This window comes from Suillus plorans, assembly GCF_016647745.1.
Source record: "Suillus plorans strain S12 chromosome Unknown HD556scaffold_7, whole genome shotgun sequence".
NCBI classification, from domain to species: Eukaryota; Fungi; Basidiomycota; class Agaricomycetes; order Boletales; family Suillaceae; genus Suillus; species Suillus plorans.
Genome location: NW_024537391.1, coordinates 186655 through 212366, shown reverse-complemented (window position 1 = coordinate 212366; position 25712 = coordinate 186655). Strand labels below are relative to the sequence as shown.

Sequence of the window (25712 nt, the reverse complement as noted above, 5' to 3'; positions counted from 1 at the left end):
AAATTATTTCCAAATTAAATCCTGATTTTTCCTGTAGCAAATTCATTTCACAGACTAGTTGTCTTGGTCTAACCACATAATGGACAACGTCAAGTTCGACGAGGCTACCCAAGTACGTCCCCACATTTAACACTTCCCATTGATTCTCAGGTAGTTTTTATAGAAAGAGCTTACCACGTTCTTAGAACGTGAACAAGCTCAAGCTCGCATCAACTCCACCGTGCATAACCTAACAAGCATGTGTTGGGACAAGTGAGCCTCCGTCTTGGCATTCGTGACCCTTCTCTTGATAAATTATTTGATGCAGATGTGTCACTGGCACTCCAGGGTCTCGCTTCGCCCGTGGGGAGGAGAGCTGTCTCTTGAATTGTGTGGATCGCTTCATGGATACCAGTTTATTCATCATCAAGACCATAGAGTCGCAACGCCCGCAACAATCATGAGCCGCAACTTGTATAGTACCATACTTACCGCTCGACTTCGTCCGCCTAATTGTTTACATCATCTCACCTCATCCAGCCCAGAACTTGTGAAGTATTACTACATCAAAGACTCCGAGAGACATCCAGAATTACAACATAGTACACAACAAACCGTCATAAAACAGCCTGCACCAACCTTGACCATAATACATATGCTGCCACTGGAACAAAACAACAGAAAGCAATCGGTATCTCCCGTTTACTCCCTAGTTCTAGTGGGATTTCGACAGTGCCGTGATGACCAGAGGGGAACCCATCTAAGCGATGGAACGTCGTGATAAATTCATCCTTGTCCATCCACAACTTCCTAAGCCATTCATCAAAGACAGTCTTCTCCTGTTCTGGGAAGTCCACTTCGATAGGTTTAGATCCGTCGGGAGTCACAGCGGGATTCGTCCCTGAGATGTCTCCTATGGGAACATCCTTTGCGACGTCAAATATTCTTAGATGCATGTGCACTATAGGCGGAGGTACGCGGTCGCAGAATATCGAGCGGAGTGTGTAGAAAGATTGCCCGTATCCCTTTGGCGGTATGCCTAGCAGCAGTAACGATGGTTAGCGGAATATTAGAGCAGCCAGGAACATACCTGGATATACCATCGTGATGTCGATCAATTTCAAAGATGGCACGCGCGAGGCAAGTGAGCGAAGACTATAGTGAAGCCCCGTCGACCGAGGCAGCAAGATATTTAGTGGATCGGGCTAGAGGAAACATGGTCGTCATCAACTTCACTCAGAATGGCAGTAGAAACGCACAACACCAAGCTTATCCGCATATTTCCTGCTGATAGGGCGTGTATCTTTGCTCACAAGGGTGCCTTCTGGAAATAGAATAAACGTGAATGGGTTGTCTTCTTGTTCTGCTTGTCGGCCAATTTTTGTGAGTTTCGCTGATAATTGTATTCTATCAGAGGCCCATGAACGCGCTAGAAAGATGAATCTAAATATTTGCATTGCCTTCGTCGTCATTTAGCAAAGAGCTCCAAATTCACGGAATCCACGTACTGGCCCAACGAGAGGAATCCACTTCAGGCTGTTCTTCAATACAATGAAGACATCCTTGTGCGTTCCCATGAAGTATGTGAGGCACCAGACATACCACCAGTCAGAGTAGACCTGAGAGCGAATCAGCGGACGCTACACGATCAGGGTGATGACGAACCTGATGGTTCGCGATAACGACCGTTTTAGACGGTAGGCGTAAGGCCACCACCCTGCCAGACGCATCGCGTTCGACTATATGTTTGATTTCCTCCTCTGTGATTTTCCCTGGTCCTGCCCGTTCGAATGTGATGGAAAGGCGTGTCGGGGCAAACCATTGGTTCATCAAATCTAATACATAGTACGTGTCGTCATATAGCGTATCGCCGGCATCATGCATGATGACTCACTCATAAGCGTCGCAAAAGCGCCCTTCGTATATCGTACCCCCTCGTCATATAACTTCCAGGCTCGTGGGCTTGAAGAGAAAAGCTTCAAGGGCAATAGAATGAAAAGTTGAACCCCGTGAATCATGAGACATCCTGGGATAAACAATATGAAGAAGAACAACCCATTGAGCGTCTGGGTCCACGTCTTTGGAGGACGTGCGAATATAGGGAGCTCATGCTGTCTCGCAGCGGTGGTCATAGCAGAAGAGAAAGGTGTGGGTAGTCGCAGTCGGGAACAGTCAACTCTCCAGGCGTGCTTTCAAAGCTGCGCTCATCAAAGGCTATGTACGATAAATCCGAGTCACGACACGCGTCGTGTTTCAAATTTTCAATTACTATCCATCGCGCACACGTATACCAGTATCCGAAGCAACAATCCGGAGCAAATCTCCGCGATATTCCACATGATACATGACCTGGGCCCTTGAGAAGTGGAAGTCTGTCGTTTAACGTCATCACTGGCGCTCACTTGAAGATACAGACTTGGACTTCAAGCCAACAAACTATACATCCTCGAGCTAATCCTCAGGCCTCCGAGTCAGCGTCGATTGGCTTGGGCTGGGGCGTAGCTACCTATCATTACGCAGCTAAAAAGACGTCATTGATATGAATGTCCCACTGGGACTAACTTAGTTCCGGCAACCAGCGCATTTGGAGCGCCTCAAGGACTATTAATGATCTGGGTCACATCACTGACTAAATTCTCAGGCCCAACCAAACCTATGATCTAACTGTCCTTGGAAAAGCTCTAATGTTAATTTTAAAGGACCGACACGGACTACACATAGGCTATGCCGCAATGGAACCCCCCTAGCAAATAAAAGGTTTACCAACCTGGCCACTGGCGTATGCTTCGACGATGAGCTATTATTGATCACCGATGGTGAGACGAATGTCAGATGCGAAGACACGAACACTGACCTTTATCGACACATAAGTCCCAGCGGCACAGATAAAAGCGCCGGCAATGATAGTCAGCACTGCGAGTATAGTCCCGATTGGTCGTCCTTTGAGCCCGTCTACGCCACCCTTGAGATGATATACGTCATGCAACCAGAAGAATCCGGCCAAACCGTACGTGTACCATGCGGCAAAGAGGGCTGCCGCAATGCCGATCAGGTAGGAAAATATCGGAACTGCGATAGCGAGAATTGCAGCGACAGCTACGCCTGTAAAGCACAGCAGAGCCCAAACCGTCCATCCGAGTAAGGTATGCGAATGGATGTGCTCTGAATGACGAAATATGCGAACAAACACCAGCTTTGCAGCTGTATGAACGTATAGCCCGGAAGTGCTTCCCGAAAAGGATTTAGTAAGGATTAGACCAAACAGCAAAGTATCACTGACAACAGGAAATTTGCGAGAGCAATAGCAAACGTTGCCTTTGCCCATGCCGGAGGAAGAGAAAAAAGGGCCGGGGACTGCACCGTATTTCCAATGTAGACATATACGACTACACTGAAAACAGTATAAAATACTGTAGCGAAGCCTTGCAGACACCATGCTGCCTGGAAGACGCCTTCAGAGTCACAACATCAAGTACAGCAGCGTTCTGACCTTCATAGCATCCTCGGGTCTACGCATCTCAGATATCAGAATAAAGAACCTGTCAGAGGTCAGCTTCAGCGGAAATACCATGCGCAAAGTCATACATGAAGTGTCCTGATAAAGCATTTAAAAATGTCGATTAACATTATAAAATTTCCGTACCTGCGTATGCAAAAACCTAATGAGCGGATAAGCGACGCTGAATAACTCAAAGACACAAGAAGGTACCCACAGGATTTGTGACAGCCAGGAAAGCATCGAAAAAGTTACTAGATGCAGCTACTGTCAGAGACCGTCCGGGAACTGGGTTCGCCCCTGCTCCAATCATTGCAACGAAACCAGCCACGGCAATGACTATTGCACTAAGAAAACCCATCCATGCCAAGCGATCCAGTGTCCGCGGTAGCGAAATCAAGAAACCAACGGCACCAGCGATAATAACCAGATACATGCTGCATACGCCTTGATTCGAAAGCGTTGACAGTGCCTGCTGGCTGGAAAGTAGTTCAGAACCCTGTTTGGCATAATTCAGTTGTGACATATTCGAGTTGACTCGATGACCCACAGAAGCAAACACAGCGAAAGCAACAGTTCCGAAGGCAAGCACCTCCCGAGCTACAGGTCCGGACATAATGTATCCAGCGTCACCTAAAGCATCTCAGGTATCTGAAAAAAATTAACGACAGAATTTATTACCCATGGTATGCACGTTAGGATGATTCAGCTTGAAGTCGATGAGCAACTTCGCAGTGTACAGGCCAAAAATACCGAGAAACACGATTAGAATGACAGCGGGCACAATGCCTGGGGATTTGTAAAAAGTTAAAACGCTGCTCCTCATGGAATTTACAGGACAGCGGGCTCACCAACGACTGCCAGTGCGCTTGGAAGAGACAGGATACCATTGCTGACGATTTCGGCTATCATGAGGAGGCTGACAGCCTGTAACGTCGATCAAGATTTTACTTCGTGCAATCTTGCATAGACGCACCTGCCAGCTGAGTGTTTTGTACTGAATCTGGTGGACGTCATCTTCAGCAAAAACATCTCTAGAACCTCCCGAATCTTGCTTTTCGGCGGTCATCGACGCCTTTTCGTCCACATATGGTTGCCCGTACGCTTCATAGGTCGGGTGGGACGTCATTAGGACTCAGGCGTTCACTGATGTTCAATCAGGATAAAAAGGTCAGGTTACGAGAACACTCATGCCCTATAAATAATGTGAAGCCAACAGGATAAGGAGAAAAAGCGAAACCCGCACTGCCCCATTTGCCCCAGCATAGATGAAACCATCCAGTGGTTGGGTGACTGTCCGCAATATCTACGCTCGAGAACGTCATATGTTCGCCAAGCCACTCACGGTGTCACCAAGCAACCTCCTTACCCCCGAAAAGCCAGCAAAACACTCATGTGCTAGTACATCAACAAGATGGGAAGATTGAAGTCAATATGAGATTTCGGGCAGCAAGTTGCAACAGAAAGTTTGAGTGTACGTGACCAAAAAGGAAATCCAGATTTGACACTGGGAACATCAAAAACTGATCCTTCCTACATATGTGATGCAGAATCAGCAAAGATATAAAGGAATAGGTGTTATAAACATTACTAGGGCACTAGAGGGGTATTTGAGAAGAGCTGCTATTGCTGGTGTAGTATCTTTGACGAATTCGGTTCTGTTGTGCTTCTCCACTGATTATCCTGATTCCTGATCGCTGCCCGCAGCCCAAGATGCCTTCGCTGAGGACTACATTCATGCTGGATCTATCCCCTGACAAATCATAAGGACGCCAAGTTCCTCGACTTCTATCTACCCCTTGTGGTGCCATGGTCGGGTCTTCGGCTGAAAGGTCATTCGAGTCAGCTTCGGAATTGTCTCGTCATTAAATATTGATATTGGGTGAGTGAATCCGGGATTCTGGGCAACTCGTCTAGATGGCCTCCATACAGCAGGGAGATTGACGGCTATAGATCATGGTAAACTTCTTGATGATATTGTTGCTTTTCTTTCGCCATAGGTTGCTCGATGTCGCCATCGGCCGACGGTCTACGCGTTCCTTTCCTTTTTCTTCCTGTTCCGGAGTCCACCCGATATCTAGTGTCTTGTTGACCTTAAAGACAGTAGTTTTGTGACTGTAGTCGAAATTTCAGGCTTTTATCCTCTTGGAGCGGTGTATCCGCGACTGCGTGCCTGTGTGTCGCGAGCAAGAAGTGGTGCACCGGTGAAGCTTTGAAGAGCACTAGTAGACTTACCTATTACGGACAAAGCCTGAATGGCTGACTAAGCTACGGTGGATAGAGCGGCGTAAGTAGATTCGTGACCAGTCCCATCTATGAGGCCAACCGTTGATAGACGGACTTGGTTTTTTAAGTCAGCCTCGTGCCTCGGCTGACGTAGATGTTCAGTCTAAACGCAAATTAAGTGAGGTGGCACAGCGTCTCTTGCTCCTGCCCACCTCGCAATTTCACCTTTTCCGAGTATTTAGCTACTCATTTTTTACATCCCGAGGGTGTCGAAGAAGGCAAACAACTACTCCACAGCATCGCCAAACCCGCAAGCGCTCTGAATTGAGTCATCGATGATTGGATGGAGATACTATGATCATAGTACCGTTCCAAATATTGCCATAAGTCTAGTTAGTCTAGTTCATGGGATCGCCTACATATTTCAATCATTACTGCATGTACTATCGGAATACGTTGATCTGATAACTTGAACGTGAGATACGCTAGCTCGTTGTGTCGCACGGCGAGCTTAAAGGTTTCCGTCACTAGGCGGTGTTGGGGTATAGCAACGGCACCGCAACCGTGTCACGTGGATCTAATAATAGTATGGTATGAGTAGGCAGCTCGCTCACACCCATCGCTTACACACCAGTGTGGAAAGGTGAGGCTAGTAAACAAGTCTCAGCGTCGTAGTAATAGAACCGCTCATATTGATGGTACCTAGTAAACAAGTCTATACGTGAAACGGAGTCAGAGATAGACGGCGTGCAAGTAGAAGATGAAACATACCTCAGCGTCGTAGTAATAGAACCGCTGAGGTATGAATCGCGCGAAGGCTAAGGTATATATATTATGGTATTGAGTCTGGAATATCAAAGACGAAAGAGGAAAATGACAAAGTATAATGACGACAAAGTGGAGCGATGACGATGTTGAACTCAACACACCCCCTCAACGAGTCGATGCTCGAAAGTATCTAAATCAAAATGAAGCGAGAGAAAGACCGGAACAGTGATGAATAAAGGCAGGGCGGGGAAGGACTTTAGTGAAAATGTCCGCAGTGTTCTTGTGAGTGGATATCCAGATCGGCAAGAACATGTTGCACTCGATGTGTCGTCTGATAAAGTGATAGCGAAGGTCGATGTGTTTCGTACGTATATGGTTTGCAGCCTCTTTGGAGAGAGCAATGGCGCCCGCGTTATCAGCGAAGAGTTGCATGGGGAGGGACAGAGGGATGCTGAGACAGGTGAAAAAGGATTGAAGCCACAACCCGTCTTGAATGGCAGAGGTAAGCGCCATGTATTCAGCCTCCGTTGACGAAAGGGCCTGAGTGGTCTGCTTCTTTGCAGAGTGCGAGACCGGCCCACCGTTGAAGAACCACACGTATCCTGAAATTGAGATTCGATCTTCAGGGCACGATGCCCAGTCCGAGTCTGAGAACCCGTGAAGGCTGGAGTTGATCCCAGCACCCCCATAGTGCGTGCGTGTGTTCTTCGTCCCCGACAGATAACGCAAGACGTGCTTGGCTGCAGCGTAATGCTTAGGTTCAGCGCACACGTTGTACTGCGCCAGGCGCATCACAGAGAGCGCGATATCCGGGCGTGTGTACATCGCAAGGTATAAAAGCTCTCCTACCAGCTTCCGATACTCGGTCTGGAGGTCATCGACGAGGGGAAAGACATCGGTTGTGCGGCCGAAAGGGAAAGACAGGTCCATTGGAAGTGAAACCGGGTTGCAGTTGGTCATCCCGTGCTCCTCGAGTAGATACATGATGTATTCCTCTTGATGCATCCAGAGTTCGCGGGACTTGCGATCGCGAATGAATTGAACTCCCAGGTATTTTGTTACAGGACCGAGGTCCGTGATTCCGAATCGTTCAGCAATTTGTGCTTTCGTGCGATCTAAGAACCCACGATTGTTCGATCCTGCCAGTCCATCGTCGACATGCCATGCAATAATGCATATGATTCTCACCCCCTCGCCGTTAACGTGATTGAACACGAAAACGGCGTAGTCAGCCTCACAACGTAGAAAGCCAAGACGTGCGAGCACCTCTCGTAGGAGCTCGTACCAATCAAATGCTGCTTGCTTCAGGCCGTAAAGTGACGACAGTAGGTGGGCGACACGACGGGAACCATTAGAGTCGAGTCGTTCGAAACCGGGGGGCTGCTTCATATATACATCTTCCCGTAGTTTTCCCCATAGAAAGGCCCGTTTGGCATCGAAAACGTCGAGTTCCCAGTCATGCTTTGCTGCGTGAGCCGAAATGATGCGGATGGAGGAAGATCTAGCCACTGGCGCAAAGGTACGGCCGAAATCGACGCCGGCAATCTGAGAGAATCCTTGGGCCACCAGCCTGGCCTTAAAGACAGGGCCCCCCTTGAGATCTTGTTTGAATTCAAGTACCCATCGACATCCTATCGCTCGACAATCAGGAGGTAAGGCGACGAGCTCGTAAACGTTCATCTCGGACATAAGGTTCATCTCCTTACGCATGGCGGCCATCCAGTGATCGCTGTCAGGTCGGCGCATTGCCTCACCGAAGGTTGCTGGAGGTATCTTGAGATCATACCCGGCTGATAAAGGATTCCGGCGAGTGTCGCTCCGGATTGAGAGGCAAGTGACTTCGACGGCAATCAAGTTGGCAAGGACTTGTGGGAATCCGGCCTCATCATCCTCGACAGGTATAGCCTCAGGATCCACGGCAGCGGGAGGAGGAGCACTTGGCATCTGTGCAGGCGTATCAACAATGGGGATAGCAGGGACATCTGCATCAATGGTGGAGGGAGGTATACCATTGATCCGCGCGCTCCGGAGTTCACGCTGACGTGCTAGGCGAGTCTTATCCGCGATGATACGATCTTTAAGTGACTGACCCTTCTCTGTAGGGACTGGAATACGCCCGGATCGCCGGATGATGGTCGCATGAGGAGGTGATGTGGCATGAGGAGGGATGGGAGGAGCTGGTGGCGATGGCGCCACCGGGACAGCTGTGGCATCCTCATCATCATCGTCACTGTCAGGAAAGGGCCGGTTAGAGAGTGTCTCATCAAAGATGACGTCGCGCGAATTAAAGAATGCGCCAGTCACCGCATCACGACAACGCCATGCTTTTACACCGGGTGGATATCCCATAAATGCAGCTTCGCGCAAACGAGGGCCGAGCTTCTGCTGTAGCTCGGGAGGAATGCGCGCGAAGCATCTTGCACCGAAGACGCGGAGGTGTGAGAGGTTGGGTTTGGTGCCATGAAGCATCTCATAGGGTGTCTTGCCCGTGGGGAGTGCGCGTGACTCTGTCCGGTTAAACAAGTAACAAGCTGTAAGTGCTGCTTCTCCCCAGAGATTCGGGGCCAAGTGAGCAAAGTTCAACATTGCAAACATCCGACCTTCTATTGTCCGCATGACTCTCTCTGCCTTCCCATTCTGTTGATGGGCATAGGGAGCAGAACGTTGACATTCCACTCCAGTCTCCTCAAGGTGTGTGGTGAAGGCATCGTTGACGAACTCCCCTCCGTTGTCGGAACGAAACACCTTGACGCGTCGCCCAGACAGATTTTCCCATCGTGCGCGAAGAGTGCGCCAAGCCTCGAGAGCCTGATCCTTCGTGGCTAAGAGCTGGAGGTCGAGTGCGTGAGTGTGATCGTCGAGGAAGATGACGAAATAGCGCTTTCCATGCGGAGTGATCGTTGGGATAGGCCCACACACGTCACTGTGGATAAGATCAAGGAAGGCTGACGCACGTCCCGTTTCAGAAGCATGGAAAGGCTGTCGAGGATGTTTTGCGAGGATGCAAGATTCACAATGGGACAGTGGGGAGGAGGATTGGATTGTGACGCCGTCAGCCACGCGATTGAGATGCATCACAGCGTCTCTGCCGATGTGGCCGATGCGTGCATGCCAGAGGTCCAGGGACAAGGGAACATCAGCAAATGCAGAAACCTCTGGCATTTGCGGTAGGCTAGGAAGAGAGGCTGTGAGGGGGATGAACTCGATATCCAACGCATAGAGCTTGCCGGTTGCTGGAATGGAGCCGAGTGGGGAACCCTTGTAAGCGAGTTCGCAGGTCATACTTGCACGAAAGTTGACGTCCCATCCTTTGGCGTTCATTCCACTTACAGAGAGCAAATTCAGCAAGGCACTGGGCGCGTGAAGACAGTTGGCGAGCCGGACACGAAGTCTGCGCTGCCCAATGGTGAACCATGCTACGCAAGTGCCCCGCCCAGTCGTTTGAAGGACCCCATGATTGGCAGTGAGCACACTAACCGGCTCCTCAGTAGAATAGGTGTGAAAGAACCTGCGGTCTTTGACAAGTGTGACCGTGGTGCCCGAATCTAAAATCGTCGTGAACGGGAGGTTTGCAGCGCAGGCAACTTCGTCTGGTATCTCCGCAATCGATGCGAAGGACAGGTCGTGCATGAGGCTGGAGATATCAGTAGCAGCTGCCGCAATGACAGGTGCCGGTACAGAGCTGGATGTAGGAGGAGCCACTGTAGTGGCGGCTGCAGCCACAGCCGTTTTGTCCTTGGCATCTTCCCTTTTCCGATTGCGCATCCACGGCGCTTGGCCCTCCATTCCACCTCCCTTCCCATAGCAGTGTGCATGATCGTGGTCTCCCTTGTTGCAACCGGGCGTGGTGCAGAAGATGCCATCTGGATTGTGCCGGTGCTTACGGAGTCCGGTGATAGAGTTGACATTTGATGGTGCAGCAGAGGAGGATGTCGCATTGGCATATTCTGAGCCAGGGTGGGCATTGATGATGGAATGTGAGTGCACGTGTCGTGCCGCTTCGGCAGTGATGCGAGACACGCAACTGTCTACTGTGAAGGCCGAGACGGTTCCTGGCAGCGCTGTCATCACCTCGTCATGCATGCGTTGTTCCAACATAGCGTGGAACTGTTGCCAGATGGGCGTGTGAGGGAGGCCTATAAGTAGACTATAGATGGCATCACCATCACGCATTGCTGCGCCTGAGTCCCGAAGGCGCTCTCAAAGTACCGCATGCTGACCAACATAGTTGGTGGCGTCAGCAGAATCTTTCATCCGTAGAGCATCTAGTCGCTGTCGTGGTTGATATTGAGCGCTAGTGTCAGTCCGATTGAAATGTTCGGCGAGAGTTCTCCAAGCATCACGCGCTGAGACAGTGTGTGCGCGTGATACCAACGCGCCAACAGATGCACTAAGACGACGAGTAATAAGATCCTTGGCCTTAATGTCACTCAACAACCACTCTCGCATCGCCGTCCTTTTGGCGGGTGTGATGTTGTCGGGATCGGCGGGATCAGGAATGAAAGATGGCACTCCGAGTAAGTCTGTTGGATCGGGATTCGTGTTGATATGGCACCAGAGATCTTCACATGCGAGAGCATATTGCATCTTTGTGGACCAACCCACATAGTTTTCCGTACCCAGTAGCTCGGGAATATGATCAAATTTGCCCATGGCGATGCCGCCGTGAGGATAGATGAAGATGGTGTGAAGGCGTGAACGGCGAGTGACCGCGAGCGAGATTCTTGTCTTGTAGTCTCGTTTGATGGTTCAATAAGAACCAGGGCTCATAACCTGTGGAAAGGTGAGGCTAGTAAACAAGTCTCAGCGTCGTAGTAATAGAACTGCTGAGGTATGAATCGCGCAAAGGCTAAGGTATATATATTATGGTATTGAGTCCGGAATATCAAAGACGAAAGAGCAGGCCCCAGTGTCATATTGATGCAACAGTGCAGCGTGGATCCTCGGATAGCACTGATGCATTACTGATGCATTACTGATGCAATACTGATGCATCAGTAATGCATCAGCCATGCATTGCAGGTCGGCTCATTGCTTTCCCAGCCCATCACCCAACTACTTATAGTGTGCGCATATATTCATTTTCCTTTCTCCCTTTCTCCCTTACTTATCACTGCTTGTATTCTGTCAGTCCGAGTCACAATGTTCTGTTCCGTCTCGAGTCCAATTTTTCACGCGATGCAGGCTGATACTTATAACGTGCGCATACTAGCCTATATTCATTCTTCCTTTCTCCCTTTCTCCCTTACTTATCACTGCTTGTATTCTGTCAGTCCGAGTCATGATGTTCTGTTCCGTCTCGAGTCCAATTTTTCACGCGATGCAGGCTGATACTTGTAGCATGCGCATATATTCATTCTTTTCAAGTTTTCCCTTACTCGTATTCTTTCAATTCCTGCAAGTCTGAGTCACGCCGTTCTGTTCTGTCTCGCGTCCGATCTTAGCTTTTCCTTCGCGACAAGCTTTCACAATGCAAGAATAACTTCATTCACTAATCATAGACAGGATAAAGGTCTAGGGACCACATCTATTACATCTGTATAGCGTGAAAATTTATGATCAGAGCATGGATCAAACAGAGAACTTCATGGAGCCAACATAAAGCCAGTCGGCTCACGCCTTCGTTCGTCTTTTCCTGTTTCTGTTAGCGAGTGAGAATAGAGCAGGATTTTTCAGACATACTTTGTTGGAATCACACCTTCTGCAGTCGAGTCAGCAGTACGCTTCGATGATGTTCCCCCAACCTCCTCCAAAACACTTGGATTTTCCTTGCTACCAATACCAACGAATGTCATGCCATCTGACCCGATTGCGTCAGCAATATCATTCCGCCTGGATTTGATTGGAATGCGCTTCGATACACGTGCCGCTCCAATCTGACTCGCAGTAGCTTTTTGCACGATATTATTGATAGTAATCGAATCACCCAACACGTTACCTTCATCATCTGCAGCGACGTGTGTTGTCTCCGTTACTGCACTAGACTTGGTACTAACAGGATGTGCCTTGGGTTTCGGTTTGGGTTTCGGTTTGGCCTTGGGTTTGGCAGCGTTCGCAAGCGTGATCACAGGGATATGCTCAGTAGAATTGACCAGGGGAGTGAGTTTTGCTGTAGTGGGTGCAGCCGTAACAGTGGGAGTGTCTGTGATAAATTTGGCGGCAGAGCGAGGCTTGTCGGTGTGTGCTGTGAGAGACTTGGTTGTAGGAAGTTTCGACTTGGACTTGCGCTTGGACTTAGCACGTCCGGTACCAGCCTGTGAATCGGGAACTTCAGCAGGTTGTGCGGTCTCAGTCGGAGAAGGGGGGTTGGCAGCTGGAAGGGTGGGAAGCTGATAAGTAAATTGAGGAAGGTGCTCGTCAAGGCTAGGGCTCGTGGTACTGCGCTCAGCGGAGGTTGGAGAGGTCAACGAAGAAGACAGACTAGATGTCTCCCACCCTGTCGAATGAAGATTGTCATTGTTGAAATTCCACCCGTGCATGGTGTCAGCAAGCGAGAATCCCAAAGAAGCTGGTGAGCTGAATGATGTGTTCTGCACGGTACTGCTACCAAGATATCCCGTAGCCATAAGACCGGGCTGTAAAAATCGGGCCTCGAATGGTTCAATTGAGCCGAGAGGCGCACTAGCTTGAGGCATCATAACACTGTGCAAATCCAGTGACCAATCAGGATATTGGGACTATATCAGAAAATCGTCAGGTAACATAGTGGGAGTGACGGCGTGTAAGACTCTTACCTGAGAGTAGAATGGTCCCATAAGCTGAAGTGATGCATCAGTGAAGCCAGCCGGTGCCAGCGCCACGGTGCCTGCCATTGATGCATCAGTTGTCGTTGATGCATCAGGTCCGGTTGATGCATCAGGTGTCTGCAAAATCGTATAAAGGCCGGGGTTATCCCAGCTCATGGTATCAGTACCTTCTTCGTTCTCCTCTCTGCTTTCATCCTCTTCGCCACTTTCATCCTCTTCGCCGCTACCATACTCTTCGAGTTCCTCACTCCTGTTGCCATCTCCGACGTTCGTGGTAGCTGGCAGCAAGGGGTCATGTTCCTTCGCAGCTGACAAGTGTGTATCAATGCGAGCCCATAATGATAATGAGGAAATGACTTACAGAATATTGATTCTGCAAATTCCTGGTACGCACCGAGGAAGGCATAGTCCTCGTCAGGGTACAAGTGGGCAAAATTGCGCCCACCAGAGGTTTCTGATGGATGGCACCTTAGTTGGAGGTAAGCACATTAGTTATACTGCTGATTCGGTTCACTTACGATAAAGTAACTATGTTCTGATTATGCCTTGGGTCAGGTCCGGCGCACATGAAGGACACAATGAATTGAGTTTGTTTTTTGACGAGGCGTGCAAAGCGCTGGCATATGATTGGCAATTCGTCAATACCTCTGTAGGACATGTGAGTATGATTACATCGACCGAAACACTTACTTTGCGATGGCATCAGGATCACTTTCATCGTTATCATCATCTTCGTCATCCAGTATGTCACCCTTTCCCTTGCTACCTTTTATCTGCTTGTCGTACCTCTTTCTAACCTCCTTCTTAACCTCGTCCGACTCATCTTCTAAGAGCTCCTTGAAGAACCTTCGACCCAATGCCATGCGGTGACCAGAAGTAGTCACATTGCCCGCTTCTTGTTCGGCCTTGACCAGGGGTTTGATCTGCTCGTCGTAGACCATGCCCATATAGATCTCTTCGACAGACTTTGCACGCGTCTTCAGTCGCAGGGCGGCATCAAAGACAGTCTGTTCCTTCTTCAAGCCGCGATTCTTTTTGGATGAACCCGCCCGCCAACGGAACCAGGTTGCCAGTTGCTACAAGTATTTTACTTTAGTTTACGATACAAAAAAAACACGTAGTCGACGACTTACAACTTTACGTTGCTCTTCAGCTTTAACTTCTTGTTTCGTCTGCTCAACAGTGAGCGACACGTCACCAGGGATGTCGGGGAACAGAATATTGCGCTCTGGCCATGTTTTGAACCAATATTTGTGTATGCCGGGCCAGAAGCAGGAGTAGTCCTTGTCCCCGGTGCTTTGCTGCATGTACTCTGGCATTTGTTCTTGGAGCCATGTATACTGCGCTTTGGTAGTCCACGAAGCTGCTGGCATTGTTGTGCGTGAATATGAAGGATGATGGGGAAATAATTCCCGTATGAAGTAGACGTCCATCCTTATATTATTCGCGAGTCAATACTGAGCAAATAAAAAAAAATAGAGCTATTTTGGTGTCGACTTACCACATTGTCAAATTAGGAGAGGGTGGTATGGATGGAAACGACGGAAACAATGGTACTGGCACCGATTTGTGTTTTAGAATGACTAGTGATCAGGTAATGAGGGATGACGACACAATCTGAGTGTTGCGTACTACATACCGGGAGGTGTTAGCTGTGCCTGCACTAAGATTGATATTGGCTTCATATTGCCTCCAGTGGATCTTGAGATGAAGTTGGTAGACTGGCCATTGTTGCTGAGTGCACCATTAGCCCATTGTTATTGTCCATGCAATCATGTAGACTAACCTATGACGATGATGGGATGTGACTTGAACCAACAATAAGTGTTCGGACAGAGTGTCGTGACAGTAATAAGCCTGAGTATACAATGTGGGATCAATCAACCAAAGACTCACCTAGACATCGAGTAATAAGTATACAATGTGGGATCAAACAACCAAAGACTCACCTAGACATCGAGAAATGAACATTAAGCAGTAGTTGAGTTTTGATGTGCTTATGTGTGTAGCCTACTTTAGAACGTCAAGTTAGCGTGTGGCAGTGTGATCAGTTTGCAGGTGTCACAGACTCTATCATAGCGCTGACTATTCTACATTTGTAAAACTCACTCACACATAGTACACACAGGTGAGACTCTACTGTGCTGGATCTGTTCAACTATTCTACACTCATAAAATGTTTCAAGGCTGCCAATGCTGGCAAATTTCTGTCTATTATTCTTGCTCTCATCCACCGGCCAGGCCTCAAAAAGATTCGAGGATTGGTTACTAATGCTGGTAAGTTTCATTTCAATCCTTTTTGTTGCGACTCATCCACTGGCCAGGCCTCAAAAAGATTCGAGGATTGGTTACTAACGCTGGTAAGTTTCGTTTCAATCCTTTTTGTTGCGACTCATCCACTGGCCAGGCCTCAAAAAGATTCGAGGATTGGTTGCTAACGCTGGCAACTTTCAGTCCACCGGCCGGGCCTCAAAAAGATTCGAGGATTGGTTCCTAATGCTGGTAAGTTTTGATCCTTTTTGTCATAACTCATCCACCGGCCAGGCCTCAAAAAGATTCGAGGATTGGTTGCTAACGCTGGCACCTTTTAATCCACCGGCCGGGCCTCAAAAAGATTCGAGGATTGGTTCCTAATGCTGGTAAGTTTTAATCCTTTTTGTCGCAACTCATCCACCAGCCGGGTCTTCTTATTTGCCCTTGTACTCTACTTGATTAGCACCTGCAACGTTGTAGTTGTCGCATCATGTCTAGATTTGATTGTATAGTACTAATATTTCTACAATACAAGAGTGTGTGTGTTTCGTCTGTATGTGTGAGTTTTGCGTGTAGAATAGTTGAACGTTAGAACGAGCGCCATAAGACTCAACTTGCAATTTACTTGAGTCTAGCTCATAATTTGATCGTTGTATGAGGTAGAACCCCGACATACATGCTCTGAATAATTAGCTACTGCTATACCATTGATTTTGAGTGAGACATGATTGGTGATCATCGGATATCAAGCAATTAGTAGTAAATCTCCCAAAGTCGACGCGGCTACTTTCAACAACTTGTTCTAAACTTGGTTACTACTACATCATGGGCCGACCTCGGCTGTATCACACATCACAAGATAAAATTGAGGCTGCTCGTTCTTACCGCAAGAAATACTATGCAAAGTAAGCACTTGCTTTTCTGTTTTAACTACTGACATGTATCAGGAGACGCAGAAATAGTGCAATCATCAGCAAGAAGAACCGGCAAAAATCTTGCAAACAACACAACTGTCCGACCAACAATGATGTTGATTCCCAAAGCTGTAGCAGGTACAGCGTCCGCACGAGATCATCACAAAGGCACCCATGGTGAGCTGCACGTTACTGATAGCTACTTGAACTTTACATTAAACTATCATTAGGCAGGAAGACCTCACAAGTGCCGAAGCTGCACTTGCAGACATTATTGGTGGATCCTCGCGAAGACTTTTAGATGGGCTGGTGAATGATCTTTGTCAGTCAGGTGACGCGGGAACATGCATGCATTCAATCAATGTATTACTAGGTGGTATGGAAGGCATTCAACAACGTCTCCGGCTACTTCATGGGATCATTTTGCAGGCTATGGGGACAGGAGAGGAGTTGCAGCGAGTAGATTTGATATCCCATCAAGCATCTAGCCTCATCTTAGCACTGGAGGACTTGCTCATGCATGTCATGGTCGACCCTCGCGATGCGCTGGAAGGTCATACACGTGGTGAGCTATTATACCAGACTACTTGTGATATCACTGTCTCGCAGTTATGATAATGATGCGATGTTAGTGATGCATCAATCATGTAATCTTCAATCCTGACACCGGTGATTGCAAGCACCGAAACTCTATCAAACGCTAGCCCCCGTTGGTCTAAGATGCTTCTAATCCATTCTACTTGGACCAAAACTCTATCAAACGCTAGCCCTCGTTGGTCTAAGACGCTTCTACTGGAACCTCACGTTGGCCGCTGCCAATTTGACTCATCAACATTAACACTTGTGTTCCAAGGTGAGTGATTTGCCATATCAATGGAAGCGCTAGGTATCAAGCTAACCCAAAATTTCCTCGCTGCCAGTCCGTCTCTCCATGTGTGATCCCCTTTGGGTCGACATCACTACAACACCCTACATGGCAGAGCCAGAGGAGTCTGTGACTGTGTACGAGGGCAGTGTCGAGTTTGATGAGGCCGTCTATGCTATGGCGGATGAATGCTTTATTTTTTCGTATCTAGGAATATTCTACAACATGCCTGCCAAGCGCGATCTAGAACCACCTTTCTACTGCGTTACCTATGGCCGCTACATTGGAGTTTTTCCGTCATATCTCTGGTGAGATTTCCATCTCATTTCCATTTTTATACTTAAACACCCACCTTAGGGATGATATAAAAACTGAACTCCAAGCCCCAGGCCATCGTGCTCCTACCTACTTCGCTGTTCGGTCGCTTTTTCTCGGGGAACAGAAAGTTCATCGTGCCATCTGGCGTAGGCTCGCAGCCAGTAGATGACACACTGTAAGTTTGATGTTGTATCGTTAGTAGCATTTGCTAACATTGCTCGGTCTATAGTCGGGACCGATTATGGGAGAATGTATTCAGTTAGAAGACAATCGGAGTAAGGAAGAGATATAAGGTTTTTTGTGAGGCTCATGGCGTGCAACCAGATTCAGTTAGACGACCATCGGAGTAAGGAAGAGATATAAGGTTTTTTGTGAGGCTCATGGCGTGCAGCCAGATTCAGTTAGAAGACAATCGGAGTAAGGAAGAGATATAAGGTTTTTTGTGAGGCTCATGGCGTGCAGCCATTCAGTTAGAAGACAATCAGGGTAAGGAAGAGATATAAGGTTTTTGTGAGGCCCATGGCATGTAGCCAGTATCTCAGGTATTCCGCTTTGGCTGAGGAAAAGAGCAATCAAATTTCTGGAGCATCCCTAGATAGAGATGAGTGTTTGGCTTCATCGACGCCCTTCGGCAAGTCACATGACATGTCAGGCTCAGAGAGCTGCATATGATTTCTGTTTGCTCGACACCATCTAAGAATGTCTATGGGTCCTGGTCCGTCTGAGGCAGGGCCACCATATCCAGTTCAGACTATCATATGTACCAAGGCAATGTCCTCTACCTCGAAGAACTCGCCAAAACGGAAGAGGAAACCAAAGCTCAATTTCTATCGCACAGCGCCAGTAGTCCATTATCGCCAGCATACCCAATACCAAGTCAACAATGATGGCTCTGTCAGTTATACGCAGAAGCGTCTTCTACCTCCTAAGAATGCTAAAGCAACCATCCCGGACCATTATATTGATCAAACTCATGCGGAACAAACTCTATGCAACTCAGACACCTTTTTTTCAATTCCAGAGCCACTTGACGATCTCCCACTCGAAGTATCATTAGATGTTCTAGGCCAACAAAGGAGAAAACGAACAGCAGGTGTACGTGCACTACAATGTTTCACATAATTTGACTTCCCCCTCACAATGTTTAATCAGGACCATCCTTTGTTGACGTGGCTGAATCACAGAGCGTTATTCCTTCGAGAAATGATCCGTCTTGAAGGAAGAGTCAGCATGTGGTTGTGCTTAGAGTGTGATGGTCCCAATCCTGAGTACAAATGTCAGGACTGCTTCGGGTCAGAGCTTCATTGCTCAACTTGTATTTTGTCAGTCCATGCGCACCACCCGCTTCACCGATTGCAGGTATGTCTTTGCATTTAATTGTGATAATAGACTTAATCTCAAATACAGAAGTGGAACGGTCAATACTTCGAGCGAATTTCTCTGAAAGCCCTGGGCCTCCGCATTCAGCTTGGTCACATCACTGGCCGGCAATGTGTCAATCCTCACCGTGCTTTTAATGACGATTTTGTCATTATCGACATCTTCGGTATACATGAAGTGTCACTCGACTTCTGCGGTTGTGCAATAGCCGAAAGTCGTATGCAACAGCTACTTCGAATGTCATTATTTCCTTCAACAACCTCAGATCCAAAAACTGCTGCAACATTCCGTGTTCTGGAGCAGTATCACCTGCTCTCGTTTGAGTCAAAAATATCTGCCTATGAATTTTATCATGGACTTCGCCGGATGTCTGACAACACCGGTCTACTTCTCATTAAGGTAGGTTCAAAATTTCAAGTATCCTTATGGTCAGTAAAGCTTCTTTACAGGATCGATACGAGTCGTTTATGCGGATGATTCGTGAATGGCGTCACCTGAAGATGCTCAAACGCTCAGGGCGAGGTCACGATCCGAAGGGTGTAGAAGCGACAGCTCAAGGTGAATGTGCTGTATTGTGCCCAGCTTGTCCACATCCAGGGAAGAACCTTCCAGATAATTGGAAAGATGCACCTCGACGGTGAGTTTTAGATAGCTTGAGTGGTATTATCGCTGATATAGATACTATTAGTTGGCTCTACGGATTGTTCCTTGCTATCTGTCATATCCCGTATTCCGGACCTACATCCGACAATATTCCCACGCCTCATCCGGACCTTCGGACACCCTATTCATGTCTCCAGTCCTCTATCCATCCGGATCCCTGCACCCCTGCACATCCACATCCACATCCACATACATTTACCTCCATACCTCAATCCACGCATCTCATCCGGATGTCCGGTCCGGTCCGGTCCGATCCGATCCGATATACGATAAGCTTCCTAATTCAATTCCTGTGCATATAACGTTAACACAGCCTATTCCTCTATTCGGTATTCCTTGTCCTCGGTATCTCGGTTATACTTACTACCGGTATGCTTACTGATCCGTTAACCTATGCTTCATTTCCGACTCGCGCTTGATAACTTTGCTTATGCTTCATACATAGCCTCGGACGCTTGCTTACTGATCTTTCCGTTATTTCCTTAGTATATAAACTCTTGTATATGTCCTGTAGTTCCTCAGTCTGAATATCATATTAGTCCTCGCACTAGATCTCACTCTAAGTCCTCACATCAGTTCTAGTCTATCGACTTAGTCAATATCCATCTCGGGCCTAGGGAGAAATTCCCTAGGCCAGAGCTCCGCTTATCCACTCATCCGCTTATCCGCTCATCCGATCCTCCGAAGTTTCCGGACGTTCGTCCGAAACTTTCCCGCGGTCCTCCGGACCTATTCTGCTTCGGACTTTGTCCTTGCAGCCTTTCCTCTGTTTGCTTCTACTTAGGACTTGTCATAAGTAGCCATTACACGTATCCGTATCAGGACGAAACCTCATCGTAATTTCCGGAAGTTCCTCCGGAACTTTCCCGCACTCGTCCGGAAAGTCCTTCCGAACTTTCCCACGCTTCGGACGTCCTTCGGACGTCCTTGGACTTTCTTCGGACATCATTCTGAAATTAAGGGCACATACTCGGGTAAGGGGCGCAGCGCACGAGCTGAAGCCAAGCCCCTCGGAATCAGTCCTACCCTTTGTGCACGGTCTTAACACTATCGATGCAAACTTCCGGTTGAAACGCAAGGCTGTCTCGAATGACAGCGTGGACCCAAGCCTGAGTTCTGGGTGGGCCTATTTCGTGGAGGATGAAGCTTATAAGGGCTTCTTGGACAGCAATTCGGACAATACCCAAGAGGTTGTTTTATTTAAATCTTCTTTTCGTGTATTAATGGTGTTCTACAGAAATCAACATGCTCAAGTCACAACGCTGTGAACATGGCAGACACAAAATCTAATCGTGGACTTGCTGCCACAGGTTTAGGTACTGTTGACTGTGCCCGCCACAACATGAAACGGCCCAATGCTGTTGGAGATCTCCAAAAGGGTGAAAGGTAAATCGTGTTTTGCATTCAGACATTGGTGATCTAACGGTCTGTAGATATGTCAACATGGATTATTTATTCTTCTCAACGCTGTGCCACACTGTAATCGACACTCTGAATGTATCTTACGATATTGCGTGCCAGTGGCACAAAAAATTATGGCACCGTATGAGCACATTTCCAGTCTCAATGCACCTCCTGCCCACTTTCAAAACTATCTCTTTTTTCGTCCCAAAGTTCCACCTTCCTGCTCACATCGAGGAGTGTCAAACCTCATTCTCGTTCAATTTCAAGAGTGGGGTCGGTCGGACTGATGGAGAAGCACCCGAGCGTGGCTGGGCCAATATCAACCCCGTCGCTTCAAGTACTAAAGAGATGGGTCCTGGTGCACGGCGAGACACCCTTGACGACTACTTTGGAGACTCAAATTGGAAAAAGGTAGTTAAACTTGGTTCGTACATTTTCATTGAAATCATCCTTTATTGCAACTGGATACCTTAACCTCGACTACTCCGACACTCGATTGTGCAGACGCACCATGCACCTTCTCTCCATCCACCAGTCGCCTCGATAATACATCAACCCCTTACTATGCCGAGGCAGTTTCGGTCTTGAAGAGCGTATTTGGGCTGACCTCCTTTATTATCAGGTCATACTATGCTTCACAAGATGAAGGATGCATTACCGGAGCGGCAGGATCATCACGAAGCCCTTGATGACCTTGAAGAAGGTTTGAGAGGTGAATATAGTGCCGCTCTCGCCCAGTGGAGAGAACAGGTGGAGGCTTGGGAGCGTGACCCTGCAAAGCCAAATCCTTTCGAACGAAGGGCGGAAAGTATGTATGGATCATCATCAGTCACTGTGTGCTGATCTTTCCGTGCATCATAGCTGTCACTATGGCTTCTGTGCGACTGGAACTGGCTAGGGATGACCAGAATGATATTCAAACAGGGACTTGCCTTGCGCTACACGAGGACTGTACTCCTAGTGTATTGATCAGTACCGGCTTAGAACTCGAGGAACAACAGTAAGTCCCCTGAGTGCTGCATATGAGATCTTGGTCTTACTTTTTTCTAGACGGCGAATGAAAGCTGACAGAGCCGGCCTCAGAGTTCACGCAACAGACAATCAAGAAGGGAAGATGCTTCAGCGGAATAACACTCTGCAACGCAGGATCGACACCTGGACTAAATTACAGGAACTATACATGCCGTCGCTCGCTGCACTACGTGTCAGTGAGAGTTCAGTATCTGGTGGCATAGCCACTGCAGTAGCTACACCAGAAACCGTCAAACTCTGGCTACCATCCCAAATCGGCAAGACAGCACCTTGTGACACCCGCCTCCAAACCATCGAATGGAAGCTCCGGTATGCGCAAGCTCACGATGCACTCCGTTCCCTACGTTCAAACTAGTGATGTTCCGGCCCGGCTTGGCCCAAAAGCCGCGGCTTTGGCCTGCAAAAAATCCAGGCCGGGCCAAAGCTGCCAATGACGGCTGGCTTTGGCCCGGCTCTGGCCTGAGCCGCGGCTCGAGTAGGGAATTCATGGTCCTGACAAAGTGAGTATGAGCAGGTTGCTGTTCAACCGGGATTCGACCATATGACATACCTGCACATCTTAGAATGTAGTTTTGTCCTGCATGCGGCAGCCTGAGCGGCACGTCACGACAGCGAGTCATGTTTCTGCTTCCAGCCCCCCATCCAGAGTCGAGTCTACATGCGCGAATATACATCGCCCGTACTGACGAAAACACCACTTGTAGCGAGGAGGACAGTTGCCTTTTTGAAGTATATCAGTGTCGTCTTGAGCTCGCGCAAAATGAACACAGATGTGCAAAAACCGAGCCCATCAGGAAGAACTAGCAGGGCACATCAAAGACTTAGTAACTCAAGTGAAACATGAACAGGAAGCTTGGGAGAGTCTTGAGCGCGAGTTCGACGATGTCAAGAAGATGCATGAGTCTGAGCTCCAACGCGAACACCGTGCACTCGAAGACAAAGAATCCGCACTTTCGGGATATGGAACAACGGTCCAATCAACTAGAGTAATAATTACGATTCGGCGTGACAGGGAATGAAAATGAGGAATGTTTAGATTCGTGGGGTAATGTGAGTTTCAGGTCCGTAAGGTCTAGTGTCCGCGCTGCCGCTGTCCGTGGAGAACATTATAATGTCCAGGCTAGATCACAACGTCCGAAAAGTACTAGGTGTCTGTGAGGGGTCATAATGCACATGAGCATAACTCAAAAAGATACTCACGCCGATGATGGGATCGAGGTACTCGTAATCTGTATCAGCAATACGAAAACCTTTTCTATATATGATCATAATATCAGCATATATGACAATATCTATGGCTCACCAGTCATCTGATGCGTATGATCAGCTAGTTGGTATAGTTAAGAGACATGAAGCACAATGGAAGTGATTGAAAAGCTAAAACAAGACGAGATAGAAGCCAGATTCTTGGGGCGCTGCAAGCCTCAGGCACAGTTCCAAAAGCCGTGGCCCAAGCCGGCGGCTTCGGCTTTTCATAATGTCAGGCCAGGCCAAAGCCGCCACCAGGCCGTGACTTTGGCCCGGCTTGGCTTGGCCTATTCAGGCCCGGCTTGGCCTGGCCCACGGCCTGAAGCCGGGCCGTGCACATCACTAGTTCAAACTTGCGTGCTCAGACTGCAATCCTCAAGTATAAAGATCGCAACCTTCGTGGACAAGGTGCGAATACGAGGGCACGGAATACACTCAAAGCTGTTGAAGCAAGGCTTGAGGCTGCCGCCAGCACGTATGAGCGTGCCCATAAGGCTCTCATGGTTCTTGCACCACTGGTCCACTGCTGAATCAGATTGGGTGGCACTCCTCACTGCGGCCACTAAACCGAGCGGATATCCGCTCGATGACAGATCTATTATGGGGGGAATCAGAGGGGACAAGAAAACTATCTTGGATCTGGAATATGCGAGGAGCTGCACCTGACGAGATGGACAAGGACAATGCTTTGGAAGGCGAGTACTTTTTTTTGTTTTGGAAGCTTCAAGCCTAAGGTTCGCGGTTAATTAGATATGCGAATCGAATGGTGCAAAGCCAGGGCACGGGCGATGCGCTGGGCTGAAGAGGTGGAGCTGCTGAAGGAAGAGATGCGGAGGATCCTACAATTTTTCGAATGGGATGCGCAATGCTGGGACGAGCGAGGGCTAGAAGATGCCTTACACGACGTGGATGATGATGATGAGCGCGAGGGACTGATAGCATATGCCAAACGTCAAGCTTCGTTATGTCGAAGGCTCGCTGAGTCCTTCAGGACTAGTTGGACTGACACCTTGGCACTGGCGGACATATTCAACCACTCACTCGTCACTCAGCAAGACATGGACATTGATTGATTAGTACCCATAGTACATGCATACGTAGCAAGATCCAATATAAATTTGTGCTAGCATTGGCTGTCTCATTCGAACGAGTAGTAGGTGTATGCGAATGTGGGAGGGCCAACGGGAGGCAAGAACGAGCGGGCCAACGGAGGGGCGAGAACAAGCGGGCGAACAGGCGGGCAAGAAGCATTAGCAAAATGGGCAAGCGGAGCACTACTATGCATCATGATGCATCAACTCCCTCCCGTGCTGATGCATCATGATGCATCGGCGGGAGGGCTGATGCATCAGCACGGGAGGGAGCTGATGCATCAGCACGGGAGGGAGCTGATGCATCACAGCGGAAAAGAGCTGATGCATCACAGCGGGAGGGAGCTTGGCGGGAGGGCTGATGCATCAGCACGGGAGGGAGCTGATGCATTAGTGAGGAGAAAGGGTAGTATGATTGCAGCAATGATGCATCACGGGTGCGCTACAGTTACCCTGTTTGATGCATCAGCATGCCACGAACCTGTGAGAATCGACCATCGGGGATTGTTTCAGGGTGCTGATAAGATCTCACGTGCTTTATTTTGCAAGGTGAGTTTGTAGTGTGAATGCACTTATTTTATTCTGCTCAAGTTCCGCACGTGCTAGCTTTGTTGGGGCCTCTTGCCTTGACTTTGTTACTAACTCTCCAGAGCTCGAGGTGCGCCGACCTGTCGCTAGCATCTACGTGTAACCACTGCTCATCATTTTTGTAGATTTCAAGTTCTATGGGAATTTCGGCACTCAGTGGTGCTCTTCAGATTCTATTTGATGTGCAGGTGTTTGTGCTGGGACCACGCCTGATCCTTAGCGTTCGAGAATATCACGCCAAACTCGTAGCTGACTCTGACTCAGAAACGAGCATGAATTCGATTGTCTTCCGGGAGCATGTACATGTACCAACCAACAGTACTGTGTAGGGAAATACTTGCTGAGTGTTCTGCAGGGAGGGAAAAATTGGTCGAGGATTCGTCATGGTATTTATTCAAGTTATGGTGTTTCAAAGCATATTTAAGACGAAGTTCATGTAGACAAGCCCATTTCTTGTTGTGCCACTACTGGAAGTTGATGGACCGCCCGCCCATTATCCGGAACGTCTAGCAACCAATCCAGTCCTTGATGTCCAGACAACTGATTATGTATTTGCGGAGTTCCGCTGTCTGAGCACACAGATGATGAGGCAGTGATCGCGTAGCGTTGTAATGACACTAAATAGTTAATGTCACAACCTATTCTCACACCCCAGGACAGCTCGTAGGGCACAACGTCTTAGTGACAGTTTTCCGCTATTTGTTGCGGAATAGAAATATAGAAAAGGATGAGCTGTAGGTA

At 48.4% G+C, this 25712-nt stretch overlaps 6 protein-coding genes across 6 annotated transcripts; 3 read left to right on the top strand and 3 right to left on the bottom strand.

Annotated features, from left to right (window-relative positions):
- Nucleotides 1-79: 79 nt before the first annotated feature.
- HD556DRAFT_1438431 (Tim10/DDP family zinc finger-domain-containing protein) lies at nucleotides 80-443 on the top strand (the record flags this gene model as incomplete). Its single annotated transcript, XM_041305842.1, has 3 exons — nucleotides 80-112; nucleotides 164-252; nucleotides 308-443. The coding sequence occupies 3 exons, from the start codon at nucleotides 80-82 to the stop codon at nucleotides 441-443; spliced, it is 258 nt and encodes an 85-aa protein (XP_041164866.1).
- A 153-nt stretch (nucleotides 444-596) lies between these two features.
- HD556DRAFT_1429911 (acyltransferase-domain-containing protein) lies at nucleotides 597-2111 on the bottom strand (the record flags this gene model as incomplete). The annotated part of the gene is made up of 6 exons (XM_041304860.1): nucleotides 597-1018; nucleotides 1070-1184; nucleotides 1239-1439; nucleotides 1488-1598; nucleotides 1645-1814; nucleotides 1874-2111. The coding sequence occupies 6 exons, from the start codon at nucleotides 2109-2111 to the stop codon at nucleotides 597-599; spliced, it is 1257 nt and encodes a 418-aa protein (XP_041164865.1).
- Nucleotides 2112-2579: 468 nt separating this feature from the next.
- On the bottom strand, nucleotides 2580-4809 carry HD556DRAFT_873635 (transmembrane amino acid transporter protein-domain-containing protein). The gene is made up of 11 exons (XM_041311902.1): nucleotides 4452-4809; nucleotides 4327-4402; nucleotides 4157-4264; nucleotides 4026-4108; nucleotides 3693-3974; nucleotides 3623-3638; nucleotides 3565-3574; nucleotides 3470-3518; nucleotides 3260-3420; nucleotides 2834-3206; nucleotides 2580-2776 (listed from the first exon to the last, which is right to left on the bottom strand). Exons 1-11 carry the CDS (start codon nucleotides 4602-4604, stop codon nucleotides 2723-2725), a joined length of 1365 nt encoding a protein of 454 aa, XP_041164864.1. The 5' UTR covers nucleotides 4605-4809; the 3' UTR covers nucleotides 2580-2722.
- A 7332-nt stretch (nucleotides 4810-12141) lies between these two features.
- HD556DRAFT_1438427 (uncharacterized protein) lies at nucleotides 12142-14588 on the bottom strand (the record flags this gene model as incomplete). Its single annotated transcript, XM_041305841.1, has 6 exons — nucleotides 12142-13146; nucleotides 13204-13523; nucleotides 13577-13683; nucleotides 13734-13862; nucleotides 13906-14291; nucleotides 14349-14588. The coding sequence occupies 6 exons, from the start codon at nucleotides 14586-14588 to the stop codon at nucleotides 12142-12144; spliced, it is 2187 nt and encodes a 728-aa protein (XP_041164863.1).
- Nucleotides 14589-15083: 495 nt separating this feature from the next.
- On the top strand, nucleotides 15084-17559 carry HD556DRAFT_1304511 (uncharacterized protein; the record flags this gene model as incomplete). The annotated part of the gene is made up of 12 exons (XM_041299685.1): nucleotides 15084-15122; nucleotides 15335-15343; nucleotides 15402-15492; nucleotides 15540-15575; nucleotides 15623-15717; nucleotides 15830-15854; nucleotides 15981-16006; nucleotides 16219-16373; nucleotides 16416-16559; nucleotides 16613-16704; nucleotides 16756-16947; nucleotides 17303-17559. The coding sequence occupies 12 exons, from the start codon at nucleotides 15084-15086 to the stop codon at nucleotides 17557-17559; spliced, it is 1161 nt and encodes a 386-aa protein (XP_041164862.1).
- Nucleotides 17560-18768: 1209 nt separating this feature from the next.
- HD556DRAFT_1429909 (uncharacterized protein) lies at nucleotides 18769-24365 on the top strand (the record flags this gene model as incomplete). The annotated part of the gene is made up of 14 exons (XM_041304859.1): nucleotides 18769-18924; nucleotides 18973-19344; nucleotides 19395-19582; nucleotides 19634-19662; nucleotides 20629-20798; nucleotides 20846-20994; nucleotides 21042-21436; nucleotides 21635-21820; nucleotides 21874-22012; nucleotides 22063-22398; nucleotides 22657-22723; nucleotides 23658-23795; nucleotides 23828-23991; nucleotides 24071-24365. 14 exons carry the CDS (start codon nucleotides 18769-18771, stop codon nucleotides 24363-24365), a joined length of 2784 nt encoding a protein of 927 aa, XP_041164861.1.
- Between the last annotated feature and the right edge of the window lie 1347 nt (nucleotides 24366-25712).